The sequence below is a fragment of the Bubalus bubalis genome, chromosome 5 (assembly GCF_019923935.1).
Source record: "Bubalus bubalis isolate 160015118507 breed Murrah chromosome 5, NDDB_SH_1, whole genome shotgun sequence".
In the NCBI taxonomy this organism is placed as follows: domain Eukaryota; kingdom Metazoa; phylum Chordata; class Mammalia; order Artiodactyla; family Bovidae; genus Bubalus; species Bubalus bubalis.
Window position 1 is genome coordinate 80,888,387 of NC_059161.1, and position 22,072 is coordinate 80,910,458.

Genomic DNA, 22,072 nt, shown 5'->3' on the forward strand with positions numbered 1-22,072 from the left:
TAGATGCTCAAGAATTTCCAGGGGGACTTCTGAGGCTCGATCCCACCTTTGTGTATGCCGAGCCTCCTTCCTCATGACCTTTGCCACGGGCGGAGTTCTCACGCTGGCTCCCGGCAGGGACACATACAGACTGAAAGTGAAGGGCTGGAAAAAGTTACTTGATGAAAATAGAGACCAAAAGAAAGCAGGAGTAGCAATACTCATATCAGATAAAATAGACTTTAAAATAAAGGCTTTGAAAAGAGACAAAGAAGGAAACTACATAATGACCAATGGATCAATCCAAGAAGAAGATATAACAATTATAAATATGTATGCACCAACATAGGAGCACCACAATATGTAAGGCAAATGCTAACAAGTATTAAAGTGCAAATTAACAATAACACAATAATAGTCGGAGTCTTTAACACCCCACTAACACCTATGGATAGATCAACTAAACAGAAAATTAACAAGGAAACACAAACTTTAAATGATACAATGGACCAGTTAGACCTAAATTATATCTATAGGACATTTCACCCAAAAACAATGAATTTCACCATTTTCTCAAGTGCACATGGAACCTTCTCCAGGATAGATCACATCCTGGGTCATAAATCTAGCCTTGGTAAATTCAAAAAAAATATTGAAATCATTCCAAACATCTTTTCTGACCTCAATACAGTAAGATTAGACATCAATTACAGGAGAAAAACTATTAAAAATTCCAACATATGAGGCTGAACAACACGGTTCTGAATAACCAAAAAATCACAGAAGAAATCAAAAAAGAAATCAAAATATGCATATAAATGAAGGAAAATGAAAAACAAAACAACCCAAAACCTATGGGACACTGTAAAAGCAGTGCTAAGTGAAGACTTATAGCAATACAGGCTTACCTCAAGAAACAAGAAAAAAGTCAAATAAATAACCTAACTCTACATCTAAAGCAACTAGAAAAGGAAGAAATGAAGAACCCCAGGGTTAGTAGAAGGAAATAAATCTTAAAAATTAGGGCAGAAAGAAATGCAAAAGAAACAAAAGAGACCATAATAAACAAAGCTAAAAGCTGTTTATTTGAGAAGATAAATAAAATTGACAAACCATTAGCCAGACTCATCAAGAAACAAAGCGAGAAAAATCAAGTCAACAAAATTAGAAATGAAAAATGAAAAATCACAACAGACAACACAGAAATACAAAGGATCATAAGAGACTACTATCAGCAACTATATGACAATAAAATGGACAACTTGGAAGAAATGGACAAATTCTTAGAAAAGTATAACTTTCCAAAACTGAACCAGGAAGAAATAGAAAATCTAAACAGACCCATCACAAGCATGGAAATCGAAACTGTAATCAGAAAACTTCCAGCAAACAAAAGCCCAGGACCAGACAGCTTCACAGCTGAATTCTACCAAAAATTAAGAGAAGAGCCAACACCGATCCTACTGAAACCCTTCCAGAAAATTGCAGCAGAAAGTAAACTTCCAAACTAATTCTAGGAGGCCACCATCACCCTAGTACCAAAACGAGACAAAGATGCCACATAAAAGAAAACTACAGGCCAATATCACTGATGATCATAGATACAAAGATCCTTAACAAAATTCTAGCAAACAGAATGCAACAACATATTAAAAAGATCATACATCATGACCAAGTGGGCTTTATCCCAGGGATGCAAGGATTTATCAATATCCACAAATCAATCAATGTAATACACCACATTAACAAATTGAAAGATAAAAACCATATGATTATCTCAATAGATGCAGAGAAAGCCTTTGACAAAATGCAACATCCATTTATGATAAAAACTTTCCAGAAAGCAGGAACAGAAGGAACATACCTCAACTTAATAAAAGCTATATACGACAAACTCACAGCAAACATTATCCTCAGTGCTGAAAAATTGAAAGCATTTCCCCTATATTCAGGAACAAGACAAGGGTGCCCACTCTCACCACTACTATTCAACATAGTTTTGGAAGTCTTGGCCACAGCAATCAGAGCAGAAAAAGAAATAAAAGGAATCCAGATTAGAAAAGAAGTAAAACTTTCAGTGTTTGCAAATGACATGATCTTCTACATAGAAAACCCTAAAGACTCCACCAGAAAATTACTAGAGCTAATCAATGAATATAGTAAAGTTTCAGGATATAAAATTAACACACAGAAATCCCTTGCATTCCTATACACGAACAATGAGAAAACAGAAAAAGAAATTAAGGAAACAATTCCATTCACCATTGCAACGAAAAGAATAAAATACTTAGAATATACCTACCTAAAGAAAAAAAAAGATGTATATATAGAACATTATAAAACACTGTTGAAAGAAATCAAAGAGGACATAAATAGATGGAGAAATATACCATGTTCATGGATTGGAAGAATCAATATAGTGAAAATGAGTATACTACCCAAAGCAATCTATAGATTCAATGCAATCGCTATCAAGCTACCGACGGTACTTTTCACAGAACTAGAACAAATAATATCACAATTTGTATGGAAATACAAAAACTTCGAATATCCAAAGCTATCTTGTGAAAGAAGAATGGAACTGGAGGAATCAACCTGCCTGACTTCAGGCTATACTACAAAGCTACAGTCATCAAGACAGTATGGTACGGGCACAAAGACAGAAATATAGATCAATGGAACAAATTAGAAAGCCCAGAGATAAATCCATGCACCTATGGACACCTTATCAATGACAAAGGAGGCAAGAATATACAATGGACAAAAGACAATCTCTTTAACAATGGTGCTGGGAAAACCGGTCAACCACTTGAAAAAGAATGAAACAAGAACACTTTCTAACACCATACACAAAAATAAACTCAAAATGGATTAAAGATCTAAACATAAGACCAGAAACTATAAAACTCCTAGAGGAGAACATAGGCAAAACACTCTCCAACATAAATCACAGCAGGGTCCTCTATGACCCACCTCCCAGAGTAATGTAAATAAAAGCAAAAATAAACAAATGGAACCTAATTAAACTCAAAGACTTTTGCACAACGAAGGAAACTATAAGGATGGTGAAGAGAGAGCCTTCAGAATGGGAGAAAATAATAGCAAATGAAGCAACTGACAAACAACTAATCTCAAAAATATACAAGCAGCTCCTGCACCTCATTCCAGAAAAATAAACGACCCAATCAAAAAATGGGCCAAAGAACTAAACAGACATTTCTACAAAGAAGACATACAGATGGCTAACAAACACATGAAAAGATGCTCAACGTCACTCATTATCAGGAAAATGCAAATCAAAACCACCATGCGGTACCATCTCATACCGGTCAAAATGGCTGCTATCCAACAGTCTACAAACAATAAATGCTGGAGAGAGTGTGGAGAAAAGGGAACCCTCTTATATTGTTGGTGGGAATGCAAACTAGTACAGCCACTATGGAGAACAGTGTGGAGATTCCTTAAAAAACTTGAAATAGAACTGCCATATGACCCAGCAAACCCACTGCTGGGCATACACACTGAGGAAACCAGAAGTGAAAGAGACACGTGTACCCCAATGTTCATCGCAGCACTGTTTATAATAGCCAGGACATGGAAGCAACCAATATGTCCATCGGCAGACAAATGGATAAGAAAGCTGTGGTACATATACACAATGGAATATTACATAGCCATTAAAAAGAATACTTTTAAATCAGTTCTAATGAGGTGGATGAAACTAGAGCCTATTATACAGAGTGAAGTAAGCCAGAAAGAAAACCACCAATACAGTATACTAACGCATATATATGGAATTTAGAAAGATGGTAACAATAACCCTATATGCGAGACAGCAGAAGAGACACAGATGTAAAGAACAGTCTTTTGGACTCTATGGGAGAAGGCAATGGTGGGATTACTTGAGAGAATAGCATTGAAACATGTATATTATCATATGTGAAACAGATCGCCAGTCCAGGTTTGATGCATGAGACAGGGTGCTCAGGGCTGGTGCACTGGGATGACCCAGAGGGATGGGATGGGGAGGGACGTGGGAGGGGAGTTCAGGATGGGGAACACATGTACATCCATGGCTGATTCATGTCAGTGTATGGCAAAACCACTAAAATATTGTAAAGAAACTAGCCTCCAGTTAAAATAAAAATAAATAAATAAAAATAACGTGGAATGTACATGTTGTTAGAGATATTTTTAAAAGAAAAAATATCTTCCACAGATAATTTTATAAACACTGATGGTAATTTTTCTTTACTTATGATTTAATAATAACAAGTAGTCTATATAAGAAAAAAGCATAAATAGTGATTTCATTCATTTAATGTATGTAATTACCCATTATTTGCTGACATTCAGAAAAAAGAAATCAGACTCTTTCCAGAGGAAAAAATATATTTCTACATTTCTTCTTTCAGATAGTTGCAGTGAAAATTTTCTCATTTAATGAAGAGAGATTAAGAATCTCATTTATAAAATTATAAATTAAAATTTTAGTAAAAAGAATAGATAAAATGCTTATGTATTTCCTCTTTATTTTCAGAAAGATCTAAAACACCCACCAAGGTTATAGCAAACAGTACGAAAAATTAAATACGTACATTAAGTATTTAGCATCAGACAGGACTGAGAGACTGAACTGAAGTTAGAAACCACAAGAAACAGAAGGGCCAGAAATTCTTAATTCATAATACATCTCCGAAGGCCTAAAACAGGGCTCATCTTGAATTATCTCTAAATGAAAGTTTTGCTAGCTTAAATAGAAGACATCACTTCATTAATTTCAAAGTGAGAATTTTTTTTAAAAAAGAGAAATCACTTCAAATTAAAATGAACTTCCAGAGGGAACTATATAATATATATATATATACATACACACACATATATATGTATACACACACACACACATATATATATATACACACACACAAGAAATAACAAATCACATGCTATACACCTGAAACTTACAAGGTAATTTAACAGACTATACTTTAATTCAACGAAAAAACAAGAACCACCAAAACACTCAAAAAGAAACAGGAAAAAAATAAGGAAAACATTTTTTTTAGTTCTTCATAAAAACCTTCTATATGACATTCAAAAGAGTATGAGCATTGTTCTTTTACAAACTCACTCTCTCGTCTTCAGTTGAATTGCCTGCACTGACTCGATTGTAATCCCGAGGATCTACTCTAAACACGAAGAGAGGTGTGACAGCCCTGTGGCACCTCAAGCAAAAGCCCCAGATCGCTATGTCAACTCGACAGGAAGCCTGACACCCGTTTTACACCTTGAGAGGAAAGCGGAGTTCCATGTCTCCACACAAGACGAGGCCTTACTCCCCTGTTGAAACTCCATAGGAACCCCGAGAGCCATGTCAGACCTGGAGAGGAGCCCTGAGGTTCCAGCCTCAACTCAAGGAGGCCCTATGCCCCTGCACCAACTGGAGAGGAATCTCGAGAAGCCCCTTGTAACTCGAATGGAGGTTTGACTTTTCACAGGCAAGATGAGTGGCCCCTGTGGTCCCTGAGTTCCCCAACAGAACTCAAGAGAAACTTCAAGCATCCTGCCACAACTCGAGAAAAACCAGGAGATTCTCCCCTCAACGCCAGATGAGGCCCTTTCCGCTGCAGCATCTTGAGAAAAATCCCACCTTCCCTCTTGAGCCTCGAAAGGGTACTTGACACCCTTTATGCAACTCAAGAAGTTCCCTGATATACCCGTCTGCACTCCAGAGGAACACCAAGTATCCCAACAAAACTCAAGAACAGACCCGTTTTTCCCTCCTCATCTCGAGATGAGGGTCCATTTCCCTGCTTCGTCTGCAAAGGAATCCCGACGTTCCCGTTGCACCTCAAGAGGAGGCCAGTCTCACCCTGAAATGCCAGAGGAACTCCAGGGGTCGATCCACAATTCGAAAAGACCCCGATGTCCACGTCCACTCAAGATAAGGCCTTCTTCCCATGCAACGACTCGTATGCGACCCCAAGTATCAACTCACAACACCAAGGAAGGACTGAGAGCACCGTGGCATCTCTAGAAATACGACCAGATCCGGACCTCAGCTCGACAGGAGGCCTGACACCCCTTTTACACCTCGAGAGGGAGGCGCAGTTCAAAGCCTCAATATGAGATGACATCTGACTCCCCAGTGGAATCTCCATAGGAACCCCGAGATCCATGTCAGAACTGGAGAGGAACAACGAGTTCCCCGCCAAACCTCGACATGAGGCCCTAGGCCCTGCACCAACTTTAGAGGAATCCCGAGAGGACCCTCACAACTCCAAAGGTGTCCTGACTTCCCAGAAACAAGATGAGAGGCTCCTTCAGGTCCCCGTGGCAACTCGAGAGGAACCTAATTACAGGCCGCACCTCGAGAAACACCTTGAGATTCCCGCTTCCATGCAAATTGAGACCTCATTCCCCTGTTGTGACTCCAGAGCAATCCCACGCTCCCCCTTGAAACTCGAATAGAGACTTGACTTCCCTGAGGCAACACGAGAGGCTCCCTGACTTCCCCGTGCTACCTGGAGAGGAATCTTAAGCCTCCCACAGCAACTCGAAAAAACCCAGGAGATTCCCCCGTCAATGCGAGATGAGGCGCTTTTTTCCTACAGCACCCAGAGAGCAATCCCGAGTTCCCTCTCCAGACTCGAGAGAGGGTGTGACTTCCTTCATGCAACTCAGGAGGCATAGACACCCAGTCACAACTCGAGATGAAACCCGAGTTTCACGCCGCAAATCGAGAAGAGCCCCGTGTTTCCCAGCTCCTCTGGAGATGAGGGCTCATTCACTGCTTCAGTTCAAGAAGAATCCCAACTTCCCCTCTCACCACAAGAGGAGGTCTGTCTCACCTATTGAATCTCGAGTGGAACCCCACGGATTCTGCTGCAAGGAAAAAGGACACCGAGTTCCCCCTCAGCTCCAGATAAGTCCTGATTCCCCTGCACTGACTCCAATGGAACACTGAGGATCCACTCACAAGATGATGGAAGGCCTGACTCCCCTGCTGATCCTCTTGAAGAATCTCAAATTCCCCGCCAGAACTCGACAGGAGGCCTGACACCCCTTTGACAACTCGAGAGGAAATCAGAGTTGCATGCCTCGACCCCAGACTAGGCCTGACTCCCTAGTTGCAGCTTGATAGGAAGCCTGAGATCCCTGTCGACCCTGGTGAGGAACACTGAGTCCACCAACTGAACTCTAGACAGGGCCCTATTCGCAGGCAGCGACTGGAGAGGAATCCCGACCTGCCCCTTGCAACTCAAAGAGACTTGATTTCTCTGAGGCAACAAGAGCGGTCCCTGAGGGCCCCGTCTCAACTCGAGAGGAATCCCAATGTTCCTGCCGCAACTCAAGAAAAACCACGAGATTCTCCCCTCAACCAGAGATGAGGCCCTATTCCAGAGCAGTGTCTCGAGAGGAATCCCACGTTGCCTCTTGAAACGCGAAAGGGTACAGGACACCCTTTATGCAACGCAGGAAGATCCCTGAGATACACGTCCCCACTACAGAGGAACACGGAGTTTCATGACACAACTCAAGAAGAGCCCCGTTTTCCCCCTCCTCCACTCGAGATAGGCAATTCCCCTGCTTCGTTGAAAAAAGAATCCCGACATTCCTGTAGCACGTCAAGAGAAGGCCGGTCTCACCTGAAACTTGAGTGCCTCCCCGGGAGTCGTGCCTCCAATTCGGAAAGGCCCCAATGCCCCCATCCACTCCAGATAAGCCTGATTGCTTCACGGACTCGACTGTAAACCCAAGGATCTACTCTAAACACAAAGGGAGGTGTTACAGCCCTGTGGCACCTCAAGCAAAAGCCCTAGATCCCTATGTCACTTCGACAGGAAGACTGACACCCATTTTACACCTTGAGAGGTAAGCGGAGTTCCATGTCTCCACACAAGACGAGGCCTGACTCCCCTGTTGAAACTCCATAGGAACCCCGAGAGCCATGTCAGACCTGGAAAGGAGCCCTGAGGTTCCAGCCTCAACTCAAGGAGGCCCTAACCCCTGCACCAATTGAAGAAGAATCCTGAGAAGACCCTCACAACTCGAATGGAGGCTTGACTTTTCACAGGCAAGACAAGAGGGTCCCTGAGGTCCCTGTAGGAATTAGAGAGGAACCCCAAGTTTCCTGCCGCAACTCGAGAAAAACCAGGAGATTCTCCCCTCAACACCAGATGAGGCCCTTTTCCGCTACAGCATCTCAAGAGAAATCCCACCTTCCCTCATCTGCTTCGAAAGAGTACATGACACCCTTTATGCAATTCAAGAAGTTCCCCGACATACCGTCTGCACTCGAGAGGAACAACAAGTTTCCCGCCACAACTCAAGAAGAGCCCCACTTTTCCCTCCTCATCTCAAGATGAGGGTCCATTTCCCTGCTTCGTCTGCAAAGGAATCCCGACATTCCCATCGCACCTCAAGAGGAGGCCGGTCTCACCCTGAAACTCCAGAGGAACTCCAGAGGTCGTGGCACAATTCGAAAAGACCCTGATGTCCCCATCCACTCAAGATAAGGCCTGATTCCCCTGCAACGACTCGAATGCAACCCCCAGTATCAACTCATGTCAGAAGGGAGGACTGAGAGCCCCTTGGCACCTCTAGAAATAGGACCAGATCTGGACCTCAGCTCGACAGGAGGCCTAACTCCCCTTTTACACCTCGAGAGGGAAGCGCAGTCCCATGCCTAAATACGAGATGACGTCTGACTTCCCAGTGGAATCTCCATAGGAACCCTGAGATCCATGTCAGAACTGGAGAGGAACTCTGAGTTTCCCGCCTCACATCAACATGAAACACTAGCGCCTGCACCAACTCGAGAGGAATCCGGAGAGATCCCTCACAACTTCAAAAGAGTCCTGACTTCTCAGAAACAAGATGAGAGGCTGCCTCAGGTCCCCTTGGCAACTCGAGGGAACCCAAACTTCCTGCCACACCTTGAGAAACAACTTGACATTCGCCCTTACATGCAAATTGAGACCTCATTCACCTGTTGTGACTCCAGAGGAATCCCGCGCTCCCCTTTGCACCTCAAATAGATTTGACTTCCCTGAGGCAACATAAGAGGCTCCTGAGTTCCTTTGGTACTTGCAGAGGAATTCCAAACCTTCCTCTGCAACTCGAGAAAACCCAGGAAATTACCCTGTCAATGTGAGGTGAGGGGCATTTCTCCTACAGCGCCCAGAGAGCAATCCCGAGTTCCCTCTCCAGACACGAGAGGAGGCGTGCAACTCATGCAACTTCATGCAACTCAAGGGGGCCCAGAGACCCAGTCACAACTCGAAATGAAACCCGAGTTTCCCACCACAAGTCTGAAGAGCCCTGTGTTTCCCAACTCCTATTCAGATGAGGGCCCATTCCCTGCTTCAGCTCAAGACGAATCCCAACTTCCCCTCGCACTACAAGAGGAGGCCTGTCTCACCTATTGAATCTCGAGTGGAACCCCACGGATTCTGCTGCAATGAAAAAGAACACCGAGTTCCCCCTAAGCTCCAGATAAGTCCTGATTCCCCTGCGCCTGCTCCAATGGAACACTGAGGATCCCCTCACAACATGATGGGAGGCCTGACTCCCATGCTGATCCACTTGAGGAAGCCCAAATTTCCTGCCTGAACTCGACAGGAGGCCTGACACCCCTTTGACAACTCGAGAGGAAAGCAGAGTTCCATGTCTCGTCCCCAGACGAGGCCTGACTCGCTAGTTGCAGCTTAATAGGAAGCCCGAGATCCCTGTCGATGCCAGTGAGGAACCCTGAGTCCACCAACTGAACTCTAGACAGGGCCCTATGTGCAGGCAGCGAATCGAGAGGAATCCAGATGTGCCCCTCGCAACTCAAAAAGAGACCTGTCTTCTCTGAGGCAACAAGAGCGGTCACTGAGTGCCCCTTCTCAACTCCAGAGGAACCCCAAGCATCCTGCCGCAACTCGCGAAAAACCACGAGATTTCCCCTCAATGTGAGATGAGGCCCTTTTCCAGAGAAGTGTCTCAAGAGGTATCCCACGTTGCCTCTTAAAACGCCAAAAGGTACTGGACACCCTTTATGCAACTCACAAAGATCGCGGAGATACCCATCCCCACTAGAGAGGAACACCGTGTTTCACGACACAACTCAAGAAAAGCCCGGTTGTCCCCCTCCTCCACTCGAGACGGTCGATTCTACTGCTTCATCAGTAAAGGAATCCCAACGTTCCCATCGCACAAGAGGAGTCCGGGCTCACCTTGAAACTCGAGTGCCTCCACAGGAGTCGTGCATCCATTCAGAAAGACCCCAATGCCAGCATCCACTCCAGATAAGCCTGATTGCCTCACTGACTCGACTGTAACCCCAAGGATCTACTCAAAAAATGAAGGGAGGTGTGACAGCCCTGTTTACCTCAAGCAAAAGCCCCATATCCCTATACAACTCGACAGGAAGTCTGACACCCATTTTATACCTTGAGAGGAAAGTGGAGTTCCATGTCTCCACACGAGATGAGGCCTGACTCCCCTGTTGAAACTCCGTAGGAATCCCGAGAGCCATGTCAGACCTGGAGAGGAGCCCTGAGGTTCCGGCCTCAAATCAAGGAGGCCCTATGCCCCTGCAGTTACTGGAGATGAATCCCGAGAAGCCCCTCGCAACTCAAATGGAGGCTTGACTTTTTGCAGGCAAGACGAGCGGGTCCCTGAGATTCCCGTTGGAACTCGAGAGGAACCCCAAGTTTCCTGCCACAACTCGAGAAAACCAGGAGATCCTTCCCTCAACGCCAAATGAGGCCCTTTTCCACTACAGCATCTCAAGAGAAATCCCACATTCCCTCTTCAGCCTCAAAGGGTACTTGACACCCTTTATGCAACTCAAGAATTTCCCCGACATACCCGTCTGCACTCGAGAGGAGCATCGAGGTTCCCGCGACAACTCAAGAAGAGCCCCGTTTTTCCCTCCTCATCTCAAGATGAGGGTCCATTTCCCTGCTTCGTCTGCAAAGGGATCCCGAACTTCCTGTCACACCTCAAGAGGAGGCCGGTCTCACCCTGAAACTCCAGAGGAACTCCAGAGGTCGTGGCACAATTCGAAAAGACCCTGATGTCCCCATCCACTCAAGATAAGGCCTGATTCCCCTGCAACAACTCAAATGCAAGCCCCAGTATTAACTCATGTCACAAAGGGAGGACTGAAAGCCCCGTGGCACCTCTACAAATAGGACCTGATCTGGACCTCAGCTTGACAGGAGGTCTGACACCCCATTTACACCTCGAGAGGGAAGTGCAGTCCCATGCCTCAATACGAGATGACATCTGACTCCCAAGTGGAATCTCCATAAGAACCCCAACATCGATGTCAGAACTGGAGAGGAACCCTGAGTTTCCCACCTCACCACGACATGAGGCCCTAGCCTCTGCACCAACTCGAGAGGAATCCCAAGAGGCCCCTCACAACTCCAAAAGAGTTCTAACTTCTCAGAAACTAGATGAGAGGCTCCCTCAGGTCCCCGTGGCAACTCGAGGGAACCCAAACTTCCTGCCACACCTCAAGAAACACCTTGAGATTCACTCTTCCATGCAAATTGAGACCTCATTCCCCTGTCGTGACTCCAGAGCAATCCTGTGCTCCACCTCAATACTCGAATAGAGGCTTGACTTCCCTGAGGCAACATAAGAGGCTCCCTGAGTTCCCCATGGTACCTGGAGAGGAATCCCAAGCCTCCCGCCGCAACTCGAGAAAACCCAGGAGATGCCCCCGTCAATGTGAAATGAGGCCATTTTCTCCTACAGTGGCCAGAGAGCAATCCCGAGTTCCCTCTCCAGATTCGAGAGGAGGCGTGACTCCCTTCATGCAACTCAAGGGGGCCCAGAGACCCTGTCACAACTCGAGATGAAATCCGAGTTTCCCGCCAGAAGTCGAGAAGCACCCCGTGTTTCCCACCTCCTCTTCAGATGAGGGCCCATTTCCTGCTTCAGCTCAAGAAGAATCCCAACTTCCCCTCGCACCACAAGAGGAAGCCTATCTGATCTATTGAACCTCGAGTGGAACCCCACAGATTCTGCTGCAAAGAAAAAGGACACCGAGTTCCCCCTCAGCTCCAGATAAGTCCTGAATTCCCTGCACGGACTCCAATGGAACACCGAGGATCACCTCACAACATGATGGGAGGCCTGACTCCCATGCTGATCCTCTTGAAGAAGCCCAAATTCCCCGCCTGAACTCGACAGGAGGCCTGATACCCTTTGACAACTCGAGAAGAAAGCAGAGTTCTGTGCCTTGCCCCCAGACGAGGCCCAACTCACTAGTTGCAGCTTAATAGGAAGCCCGAGATCCCTGTCGATGCCAATGGGGAACACTGAGTCCACCGACTGAACTCTAGACAGGGCCCTATTCACAGGCAGTGACTTAATAGGAATCTCCATGTGCCCTTCACAACTCGAAAAGAAACCTGACTTCTCTGAGGCAACAAGAGCGGTCACTGAGGGCCCCGTCTCAACTCGAGAGGAACACCAAGCTTCCCGCTGCAACTCGAGAAAAGCCACGAGATTTCCCCTCAACGTGAGATGAGGCCTTATTCCAGAGAATTGTCTCGAGAGGAACTCCACGTTGCCTCTTACAATGCAAAAAGGTACTGGACACCCTTTATGCAACTCAGGAAGATCCCCAAAATACCCGTCCCCACTGGAGAGGAACACCGTGTTTCATGACACAACTCAAGAAGAGCCCCGTTGTCCCCCTCCTCCACTTGAGATGGTCGATTCCACTGCTTTGTTGGTAAAGGAATCCCAACGTTCCCATTGCACAAGAAGAGGCCAGGCTCACCTTGAAACTCGAGCGCCTCTGCAGGAGTCGTGCCTCCATTCTGAAAGATCCCAATGCCGCCATCCACTCCAGATAAGCCTGATTGCCTCACTGACTCGACTGTAACCCCAAGGATCTACTCTAAACATGAAGGGATGTGTGACAGCCCTGTGGCACCTCAAGCAAAAGCCCCAGATCCCTATGTCAACTCAACAGGAAGCCTGACACCCATTTTACACCTTGAGAGGAAAGCGGAGTTCCATGTCTCCACACGAGATGAGGCCTGACTCCCCTGTTGAAACTCCATAGGAACCTCGAGAGCCATGTCAGACCTGGAGAGGAGCCCTGAGGTTCCGGCCTCAACTCAAGGAGGCCCTATGCCTCTGCACCGACTGAAGAGGAATCATGAGAAGCCCCTCGCAACTCTAATGGAGGCTTGACTTTTCACAGGCAAGACAAGCGGGTCCCTGAGGTCCCCGTCAGAACTTGAGAGGAACCCCAAGTTTCCTGCCGCAACTCGAGAAAAACCAGGAGATTCTCCCCTCAATGCCAGATGAGGCCCTTTTCCGCTACAGCATCTCAAGAGAAATCCCACCTTCCCTCTTGAGCCTCAAAAGGGTACTTGACATCCTTTATGCAACACAAAAATTTCCCCAATATACCCGTCTGCACTCAAGAGGAACAACGAGTTTCCCGCCACAACTCAAGAAGAGCCCCATTTTTGCCTCCTCATCTCAAGATGAGTGTCCATTTTCCTGCTTCCTCTGCAAAGGAATCCCGACGTTCCCGTCTCACCTCAAGTGGAGGTCAGTCTCACCCTGAAACTCCAGAGGAACTCGAGAGGTCGTGCCACAAGTTGAAAATACCCCGATGTCCCCATCTGCTCAAGATAAGGCCTGATTCCCCTGCAACGACTCGAATGCAACCCAGAGTATCAACTGACATCACAAAGGAAGGATTGAGAGCCCCTTGGCACCTATAGAAATAGGACGAGATCCGGACCTCAGCTCAACAGGAGGCCTGACACCCCTTTTACACCTTGAGAGGGAAGCGCAGTTCCATGCCTCAGTATGAGCGATGTCTGACTCCCCAGTGGAATCTCCATAGTAACTCCGAGATCCATGTCAGAACTGGAGAGGAACCCTGAGTTTCCCGCCTCAACTTGACATGAGGCCCTAGCCCCTGCACCAACTCGAGAGGAATCCCGACCTGCCCCTCGCAACTCAAAAAGAGACCTGACTTCTCTGAGGCAACAAGAGCAGTCCCTGAGGACCCGTCTCAACTCGAGAGGAACCCCAAGCTTCCCACCGCAACTCGAAAAATACCACGTGATTCTCCCCTCAATCGAGATGATGCCCTTTCCAGAGCAGTGTCTCGAAAGGAATCCCGAGAGGCCCCTCACAACTCCAAAGGAGTCCTGACTTCCCAGAACCAAGATTAGAGGCTTCCTCAGGTCCCCATGGCAACTTGAGGGAGCCCAAACTTCCTGCTGCACCTTGAGAAACACCTTGAGATTCCCCCTTCCATGCGAATTGAGACCTCATTCCCCTACCATGACTCCAGAGCAATCCCACACTCCCCCTCGAAACTCGAATAGAGACTTGACTTCCCTGAGGCAACACGAGAGGCTCCCTGAGTTCCCCATAGTACCTGGTGAGGAATCCCAAGCCTCCTGCCGCAACTCGAGAAAACCCAGGAGATGCCCCCGTCAACATGAGATGAGGCCATTTTCTCCTACAGTGGCCAGAGAGCAATCCCAAGTTCCCTCTCCAGACTCGAGAGGAGGCGTGACTCCCTTCATGCAACTCAAGGGGGCCCAGATACCCTGTCACAACTCGAGATGAAACCCAAGTGTCCCGCCACAAGTCAAGAAGAGCCCTGTGTTTCCCACCTCCTCTGGAGATGAGGGCCCATTCCCTGATGTAACTCAAGAAGAATTCCAACTTCCCCTCGCACCACAAGAGGAGGCCTGTCTCACCTATTGAATCTCGAGTGGAATCTCACGGATTCTGCTGCAAGGAAAAAGGTCACCGAGTTCCCCCTCAGCTCCAGATAAGTCCTGATTCCCCTGCACCAGCTCCAATGGAACACTGAGGATCCCCTCACAACATGATGGGAGGCCTGACTCCCCTGCTGATTATCTTGAAGAAGCCCAAATTTCCTGCCTGAACTCGTCAGGAGGCCTGAAACCCCTTTGACAACTCGAGAGGAAAGCAGAGTTCCATGCCTCGACCCCAGACGAGGCCTGACTCGCTAGTTGCAGCTTAATAGGAAGCCCGAGATCCCTGTTGACTCTGGTGAGGAACACTGAGTCCACCGACTGAACTCTAGACAGGGCCCTATTTGCAGGCAGCGACTCGAGAGGAATCCCGACATGGCCCTCGCAACACAAAAAGAGACCTGACTTCTCTGAGGCAATAAGAGCGGTCCCGGAGGGCCCCATCTCAACTCGAGAGGAACCTGAAGCCTCCCGCCTCAACTCGAGAAAAACCACTATATTCTCCCCTCAATGCGAGGTGAGGCCCTTTTCCAGAGCAGCGTCTCAAGAGGAATCCCACGTTGCGTCTTGAAACGCGAAAGGGTACTGGACACCCTTTATGCAACTCAGGAAGATCCCTGAGATACCCGTCCCCACTGGAGAGGAATACCGTGTTTCATGACACAACTCAAGGACAGCCCCGTTTTCCCCTCCTCCACTCGAGATGGTGATTCCCCTGCTTCGTCGATAAAGGAATCCCAACATTCCCGTCGCACCTCAAGAGGAGGCCGGGCTCACCTTGAAACTCAAGTGCCTCCGCGGGAGTCATGCCTCCATTCAGAAAGACCCTCTACCCCCATCCACTCCAGATAAGCCTGATTGCCTCACTGACTCGATTGTAACCCCGAGGATCTAATCTAAACATGAAGGGATGTGTGACAGCCCTGTGGCACCTCAAGCAAAAGCCCCAGATCCCTATGTCAACTCGACAGGAAGCCTGACACCCATTTTACACCTTGAGAGGAAAGCGGAGTTCCATGTCTCCACACGAGATGAGGCCTGACTCCCCTGTTGAAACTCCATAGGAACCCCGAGAGCCATGTCAGACCTGGAGAGGAGCCCTGAGGTTCCGGCCTCAACTCAAGGAGGCCCTATGCCCTTGCACCGACTGAAGAGGAAACCCGAGAAGCCCCTCACAACTCAAATGAGGCTTGACATTTTGCAGGCAAGATGAGCGGGTCCCTGAGGTCCCCATCGGAACCCAAGAGGAACCCCAAGTTTCCTGCTGCAACTCAAGAAAAACCAGGAGATTCTCCCCTCAAAGCAAGATGAGGCCCTTTTCTGCTGCAGCATCTCTAGAGAAATCCCAGCTTCCCTCTTGAGCCTCAAAAGGGTGCTTGACACCCTTATTGAATTCAATAAATTCCCCAACATAACCGTCTGCACTCGAGAGGAAAACCGAGTTTCCTGCCACAACTCAAGAAGAGCCCCATTTTCCCCTCCTCATCTCGATATGAGGGTCCATTCCCCTGCATCGTCTGCAAAGGAATCCCGACATTCCCGTCACACCTCAAGAGGAGGCCGGTCTCACCCTGAAACTCCAGAGGAACTCCAGAGGTCATCCCACAATTCAAAAAGACACCAATTTCCCCATCCACTCAAGATAAGGCCTTATTCCCCTGCAACGACTCGAATGCAAACCCTAGTATCAACTCCCAACACGAAGGGAGGACTGAGAGCCCCGTGGCACCTCTACAAATAGGACCAGATCCCGACCTCAGCTCAACAGGAGGCCTGACACCCATTTTACTCCTCGAGAGGGAAGGGCAGTCCCATGCCTCAATACGAGACGACGTCTGACTCCCTAGTGGAATCTCCATAGGGACCCTGAGATCCATGTCAGAACTGGAGAGGAACCCTGAGTTTCTGGCCTCACCTCGATATGAGGCTCTAGTCCCCTGCACCAACTCGAGTGGAATCCCGAGAGGCCCCTCAAAACTCCAAAGGAGTCCTGACTTCCCAGAACCAAGATTAGAGGCTCCCTCAGGTCCCCGTGGCAACTCGAGGGAACCCAAACTTCCTGCTGCACCTCGAGAAACACCTTGAGATTCCCCCTTCCATGCGAATTGAGGTCTCATTCCCCTACCGTGACTCCAGAGCAATCCTGCGCTCCCCCTCACAACTCGAATAGAGACTTGACTTCCCCGAGGCAACACGAGAGGCTCCCTGAGTTCCCAGTGGTACCTGGAGAGGAATCCCAAGCCTCCCGCCACAACTCGAAAAAACCCAGGAGATTCCCCTGTCAACGTGAGATGAGGCCGTTTTCTCCTACAGTGGCCAGAGAGCAATTCCGAGTTCCCTCTCCAGACTCGAGAGGAGGCGTGACTCCCTTCATGCAACTCAAGGGGGCCCAGAGACCCTGTCACAACTCGAGATGAAACCTGAGTTTCACACCACAAGTCGAGAAGAGCCCCGTGTTTCCCACCTCCTCTTAAGATGAGGGCCCATTCCCTGCTTCAGCTCAAGAGGAATCCCAACTTCCCCTCGCACCACAAGAGGAGGCCTGTCTCACCTATTGAATCTCGAGTGGAACCCCACGGATTCTGCTGAAAGGAAAAAGGACACCGAGTTCCCCCTCAGCTCCAGATAAGTCCTGATTCCCCTGGACCTGCTCCAATGGAACACCGAGGATCCCCTCACAACATGATGGGAGGCCTGACTCCCATGCTGATCCTCTTGAGGAAGCCCAAATTTCCCGCCTGAACTCGACAGGAGGCCTGATACCCCTTTGACAACTCAAAAGGGAAGCAGAGTTCCATGCCTCGACCCCAGACGAGGCCTGACTCCCTGGGTGAAGCTTGATAGGAATCCTGAGATCCCTGAGACACTGATGAGGAACACAGTCCACTGACTGAACTCTGCACAGGGCCCTATTCGAAGGCAGTGAATCAAGAGGAAGCTCGGCATGCTGTTCACAACTCAAAAAGAGACCTGACTTCTCTGAGGCAACATGAATGGGTCCCTGAGGGCCCCGTCACAACTTGAGAGGAACCCCAAGCTTCCCTCCGCAACTCGAGAAAATCCACAAGATTCTCCCCTCAATGCGAGATGAGGCCCTTTTCCAGAGCAGTTTCTCGAGAGGAATCCCACATTGCCTCTTGAAACGCGAAAGGGTACTGGACACCTTTATGCAACTCCGGAAGATCCCTGAGATACCCATCCCCACTTGAGAGGAACACCGATGTTTATGCCACAACTCAAGAAGAGCCCCACTTTCCCCCTCCTTCACTTGACATGAGGGTCGATTCCCCTGCTTCGTTGGTAAAAGAATCCCGACGTTCCCATCGCACCTCAAGAGGAGGCTGTTCTCATATTTAAACTCCAGAGGAAACCTCGTGGCTCATGCCACAATACCAAAGACACCGATTTCCGCATCACTTGAGATAAGGCCTGATGCCCCTGCACCGATTCAAATGGAACCCCGGGGATCAAGTCACAACACGAAGGGGCACTGACACTCTGGTTGCATTCTCCAGAAGAAGCCACAGGTTCCAAATACAACTCGACAAGAGGCCTCACACCCCATTCACAACTAGAGAGGCAAGCCGAGTTCCATGCCTCAACACAAGACAAGGCCTGCCTCCCCTGTTCAGACTGCACAGAAACCCCGAGATTGATGTCAGAAATGGAGAGGAACCCTGAGGTTCCTCCAGAACTCAAGATGAGGCCCTATTCATCCCTGCAGTGACGCAAGACGAATCCCGAGGTGCCCCTCGCAACTCTAAAGGAGATCTGACTTCCCTGAGGAAACACGAGTGGGTCCCTTAGGTCCCCATGCAACTCGACAGGAACCCTAAGCTTCCCAACACAACTCAACAAAAACCATGAAATTCTCTGCTCCACGCGAGACGAGGCCCTTTTACGCTGCAGCGTTTCCCAAGAAATCCCACGTTCCCTCTTGGAACTTGAAAGGGTACTTGACACCCTTTATGAAACCCCAGAAGATTCCTAGGATACATGTCCCCACTCGAGAGGAACGCTGACTTTCCTGCCAAGCTCAAGAAGAGCGCCGTTTTCACCTCCTCAACTCGAGATGAGGGTCGATTCCCCTGCTTCATCTGGAAAGGAATGCTGGCGTCCCCATCTCACCTCAAGAGGAGGCCGGTCCCAACTTGAAACTGGAGAGGAACCCGGGGGTCTTGCCACAATTCGAAAGACATGGATTTCCCCCATCCACTCGAGACAAGGCCTGATTCCCTGGCACCGATTCAAATGGAACCCCAAGAGTCAACTCACAACACGAAGGGAGGACTGATACCCCGGTTGCAAATTCGAGAAAAGCCCCAGGTCCCCAATTCAACTCGACTGGAGGCCTGAAACCTCTTTTACAACTTGAGAGGAAAGCAGAGTTCCATGCCTCTACACAAGTCGAGACCTGACTCCCTGTCTGAAACTGCATACACTCCCTGAGATCCACGTCAGAACAGGAGAACAACCCTGAGGTTCCAGCTTCATCTCGAGATAAGGCCCTCTTCCATTGCACCGACCCCAGAAGAATCCCGAGGGGCCCCTCACAACTCGAACGGATTCCTGACTTCCCATAGGACAGATGAGGAGCTCCCTGAGGTCACCGTCGCAAATCGCGGGAACACAAAGTTTCCTGCCGCAACTCGAGAAAGACCTCGAGATTTCCCCTTCAACGCAAATTGAGGCCCGATTCCCCTGCCATGAATCGAGATCAATTCCCCACTCCCCCTCGCAACTCAAATGGAGACTGGACTTTCCTGGGGCAACACGAGAGGCTCCCTGAGTTCCCCGTCATAACTCAAGAGAAACCCCAAACTTCCCGCCACATCTCGAGAAAAACCACGAGAATCCCCCGTTATTGCGACTTGAGGCCATTCTTTTCCTGCAGGGCCTAGAGAGCAATCCCGAGTTCCCTCTCAAAACTCCACAGGAGGCTTGACTCCCTTTAGGCCACTCAAAGGGCTCCAAGAGATACACGTCGCAACTCGAGAGGTGAGCAGAGTTCTTTGCTCCAACTCGAGACAAGGCCTGACTTCATCTGCAAAGGAATCCCGACGTTCCCATCACACCTCACGAGGAGGCCGGTCTCACCCTGAAACTCCAGAAGAACTCCAGGGGTCGTTCCACAATTTGAAAAGACACGATGTCCCCATCCACTCGACATAAGGCCTTATTCCCCTGCAACGACTCAAATGCAACCTCAAGTATCAACTCATAACACGAAGGGAGGACTGAGAGCCCCATGGTACCTCTAGAAATAGCCCCAGATCCCTACCTCAACTCAACAGGAGGCCTGACACCCCTTTTACACCTCGAGAGGGAAGCAGAGTTCCATGCCTCAACACGAGACAACGTTGGATTCCCCAGTGGAATCTCATAGGAACCCCGATATCCATGTCAGAACTGGAGAGGAACCCTGAGTTTCCTACCTCTACTCAAGATGAGGCCCTAGTCCCCTGCACCAACTCGAGAGGAATCCCGAGAGGCCCCTCACAACTCGAAAGGATTCCTGATTTCCCAGAGACAACATGAGAGGCTCCCACAGGTCCCCTTCGCAACTCGAGGAAACCCACACTTCCTGCCACAACTTGAGAAACACTTTGAGATCCCTCCTTCCATGCGAATTGAGGCCTGATTCCCCTGCCGTGACTCCAGAGCAATCCCGCGCTCCCCCTCGCAACTCGAAAGGAGACTTGACTTCCCTAAGGCAACACGAGAGGCTCCCTGAGTACCCCGTGGTAACTAGAGAGGAATCCCAAACCTCCTGCCGCAACTCGAACAAAAGCACCAGATTCCCCCATCAATGTGAGATGAGGACCTTTTTTTCTGCAGCCTAGAGAGCAATCCCGAGTTCCCTCTCAGAACTTGAGAGGAGGCTTGACTCCCTTCATGCAACTCAAGGGGGCCCAGAGGTCCCCGTCACAACTCGAGATGAAACCCGAGTTTCCCGCCACAACTCAAGAAGAGCCCCAGGTTTCCCACCTCATGTGGACATGAGGGCCCATTTCCTGCTTCAACTCTAGAGGAATCCCAACTTCCCCTGGCACCACAAGAGGAGGCATGTCTGACCTCTTGAATCTCGAGTGGAAGCCCAAGGATCCTGCTGCAAGGAAAAAGGACACCGAGTTCCCCCTCAGCTCTAAATAATTCCTGATTCCCCTGCATCGGCTCCAATGGAACACCGAGTATCCCCTCACAACATGATGGTGTCCCCTGACACCCCTGCTGATCATCTTGAAAAAGCCCAAATTCCCCACCTGAACTCGACAGGAGGCCTGACACCCCTTTTACAGCTCCAGAGGAAAGCAGAGCTCCAGACCTCAACACCAGACGAGGCCTGACTCCCTAGTTGAGCCTTGACAGGAAGCCCGAGATCCCTGTCGCCACTGGAGAGGAATATTGAGTTTACTGACTGACCTCTAAACATGGCCCTATTTGCCAGCAGCCACTCGAGAGGAATCCCGACGAGCCCCTCGCAACTCGAAAAGAGACCAGATTTCTCGGAGGCAACACAAGCGGGTACCTGAGGTCCCCGTCACAACTCAAGAGGAACCCCAAGCTTCCTGCCACAACTCGAGAAAAACCACGCAATTCTCCCCTCAATGTGAGATGAGGCCCTTTTCCAGAGCAGTGTCTCGAGAGAAATCCCACATTCCTTCTTGAAACACCAAAGGGTACTCGACACCCATTATGCAATTCAGGATGGTCCCCGAGATAATGGCCCCACTCGAGAGGAACACCAAGTTTCATGCCCCAACTCAAGAAAAGCCCCATTTTCCCCTTCCTGAACTCGAGATGAGTGTTGATTCCCCTGTGTCATCAGGAAAGGAATCCCGACCTTCATGTCGTACCTCAAGGGTAGGCTGGTCTCACCTTGAAACTTGAGCGTATCCCTTGGAGTCATGCCTCAATTCAAAAAGACCCCAATTTCCCCATCCACTCCAGATAAGCCTGATTCCCCTGCACTGACTCCACTGGAACCCTGAGGATCGCCTCAAAACACGAAGGGAGGTTTGACAGCCCTGTGGCACTGGGAGAAAAAGTCCCAGATCCCTATGACAACTAGACAGGAATCCTGACGCCACTTTTACACCTCGAGAGGAAAGCAGACTTCCATGTCTCAACACTGACTCCCCTGTTGAAACTCCATAGGAACCCTGAGAGCCATCTCCGAACTAGAGAGCGACCCTGAGGTTCCAGCCTCAACTCAAGATGAGGCTCTATGCCCCTGTACCGACTGAAGAGGAATCCTGAGAGGCCCTTCACAACTCGAATGGAGACTTGACTTTCCTGAGGCAATACGAGCGGGTCCCTGAGGTCCC

At 48.8% G+C, this 22,072-nt stretch overlaps 1 protein-coding gene across 1 annotated transcript in view; it reads right to left on the bottom strand.

Annotated features, from left to right (window-relative positions):
• The window catches only part of LOC102414696 (ankyrin repeat domain-containing protein 26-like), a 54,660-nt gene that overhangs the window by 26,937 nt on the left and 5,651 nt on the right, over positions 1 to 22,072 (bottom strand). The window contains 1 exon segment of the mRNA XM_045165895.1: positions 21,168 to 21,229. Within this exon segment, the coding sequence (XP_045021830.1) occupies positions 21,168 to 21,229 (62 nt within the window).